Source organism: Anneissia japonica, unplaced genomic scaffold (assembly GCF_011630105.1).
Source record: "Anneissia japonica isolate Jap-2015-1 unplaced genomic scaffold, ASM1163010v1 scaffold475_len113575_cov109, whole genome shotgun sequence".
Classification (NCBI taxonomy): Eukaryota; Metazoa; Echinodermata; class Crinoidea; order Comatulida; family Comatulidae; genus Anneissia; species Anneissia japonica.
The window spans coordinates 40,904-43,310 of record NW_022694922.1 but is presented as its reverse complement, the minus strand read 5'-3'; the positions used below and the strand labels follow the sequence as shown (position 1 = coordinate 43,310).

The window sequence follows — 2,407 nt, the reverse complement described above, 5'->3', positions numbered from 1 at the left end:
TTCATATCCTGTGTCCGTAGGCCCTGGTGAATTCGAGCCCTCAGTTGCACGTGTTTCAGACGCCGGGCATGTCTCGCCCGACACAACAGCTTCACTGGTGCTACTTAGCTTAGCTGGCGGGTCAGGTTTAGTAAGTTCAGATTCTTGTTGTTTATTTGTTTTATTCTTCTTTTTTGAAGTTCCAGAGTTCCTTAATAGGTAACCTGTAATTTTATCCGCCTCACGATCTTGGCCGCTCATTATTATCAGTAGATTTTGTGGGTTTTAGGAAGAGCGTGAAGGAAAGCTATTCTTCCCCAAAGGCAGCCATGTTGTGATCCTAAATTTGTGATCTTAAATTTGTTTGTTCTTATTTTTGGTGGGGGCCGTCTGCGTACAGGTGGTGTTCCATTAATTCCATTTATCGGATCGGGATAGTCAATGGTTGGACCTTTGCCTCCAACAAAATGCTAAAAAGAAAACGTAAATTAATAATTTGTATGAAACACAACAACCATGTGTATGTAGTTGCACTGTGACTGGCAGTAGTTTATCAATTAATATTATAGGTTAATTCACAAACAACAAGTTTTCATGATAGTCAAGGTATTACATACATCGCAATTCATTTTAAATAAATACTAGGCCGGCCTAGGCCTATGCTTTGGTATCGGGTGCATTCCATGAACAGTGTCGTGGTTTATGCAGATGATGAGTCTGAGGCCGAATACATTCTAATGTTCTAGGCCTTAGTTTAGGCTATTTAAACGCATTGGAGAAGATTCAACGTCAGCTACATACACGAACCTACATGTTATTAAAAAAGGGGTGTTCCCTAAAAATCTTTTTAGGCCTAGGCCTAGTCCTTGCATAGGGTCTAGCAAGGCCATAATAATCACATAAATAAAATATAAATGGAATCCATTCCTACCGTTGAGCAGACAGCTGTGTGTTTGTTTACCCTGTTGATATTTAGGTAAGCATGACGTCTGCCACAGGCACGAATCCACCGTAAACACTTTTCTTTTTCTTTTTTGGGCTTTGGAAAAGGTATTAAATTTCCTTTCAGTTTTACCCTATCTGGGTATCGCTCGTCGCCATTACACTCTCCCCACACACATCGGAGAACCATTTTCACAGCGCAACCGACGATGGTTTCATCGCATCACCGCTCTGTATATGAGATGTAAACTCGTGCGTTTTGTGGAAAATGTGTTTGTCAGAAAGTGCGTATATGCCTCGTTCTGATTGGTCACTTGAAAGTTTGATTGACAGCCCGGAAAGGTCTATTGTTGACCTGAATACTGACCTCCATTGTCAGTATCACTATTACCGTGACTGATACTGACCTCCATTGTCAGTTTCACTATTACCGTGACTGATGTTAAGTCAATTAAAGTATTCATTTCAAATCATCCGGGATAGAAATCTACGAGTACAAGGTAATGCTTATTGTTTCACTCAAATATATCTGTGGCAACTATCGTCCATGGTAGATATGGAATATTATGTAAAAGTAAGGGCTAAATGGCTTGATGTGCCTTTAGGGCATTACATACCTGGCAGGATGACACAAACATGTTTATGTCATTGCACATTGATCTCCAATAGACAATTCCCCGTGCTCTGTGTTTTGTAGCTTCCACTTCAGGATGTCCTTTGTGTAGTATTTGTGTATATGATGACTGGAGAGAGAGAGCTAGAAATTATGCTTTTATGTCCTTTCATAACTATTCCATTGTCTACTGAGAGTTCATCTCTGAAAGTAAAATAACTTCGTATTTCTGAAGGGCACGACTTTGGAGTTTTTTTAGCATCCCTTAAGTATTGTGTTAATTGTTGCCACAGATATATTTGAGTGGAGCAATAAGCATTACCATGTACTCGTAGATTCCTATCCCGGATGATTTGAAATGAATACTTTAATCTGAGAGTGCGATCCTCTTTCTTTGCACTTCGCAGCTCTTCCTGTTTAGCATCACAGATATGTGCGATACTTCCATGAATTCATACAGATAATCATCATCACCAGTACCTGTAGTAGGTGCTCGTGATAAGGTGTCTGCCAAATATAGCTCAGCACCTTTCTTTTATACCAACTCAAAATGGTATCTTTGTAACTGCATTAGTAATTTCTGCAAACGAGCTGGCGCTTTGTGAAGTGGCTTCTTCACAGTGGTTATCAGTGGTTAATGGTCTGTTTGTATGGTTATTTGTTTCCCATATATGTACTGATGAAATTTTTTTGTTGCAAACACTATGTTTAACAGCTCTTTTTCTATTTTTGCATAGCGCTGTTCGGTTTCTGTCATTGTTCGTGAGGCAAATGATATTGGTTTACCATTTTGGAGGCATACACAGCCTAAACCATACTGGGATGCATCGCATGTAAGGGTTAAGTGTTTGGTCACATCGTAATATGCAAGGA

The 2,407-nt window shown here is 39.7% G+C and overlaps 1 protein-coding gene across 1 annotated transcript in view; it reads right to left on the bottom strand.

The window, feature by feature from the left end:
* The window catches only part of LOC117101338, a 5,999-nt gene extending 4,782 nt beyond the window's left edge, over positions 1–1,217 (bottom strand). The window contains exons 1-2 of the mRNA XM_033241300.1: positions 911–1,217; positions 333–449 (exon numbers count right to left, since the gene is read on the bottom strand). Coding sequence (XP_033097191.1) covers positions 333–449; positions 911–1,111 — 318 coding nt within the window. The 5' untranslated portion in view covers positions 1,112–1,217. The remainder of the gene's footprint in view (positions 1–332; positions 450–910) is intronic.
* Positions 1,218–2,407: the final 1,190 nt, after the last annotated feature.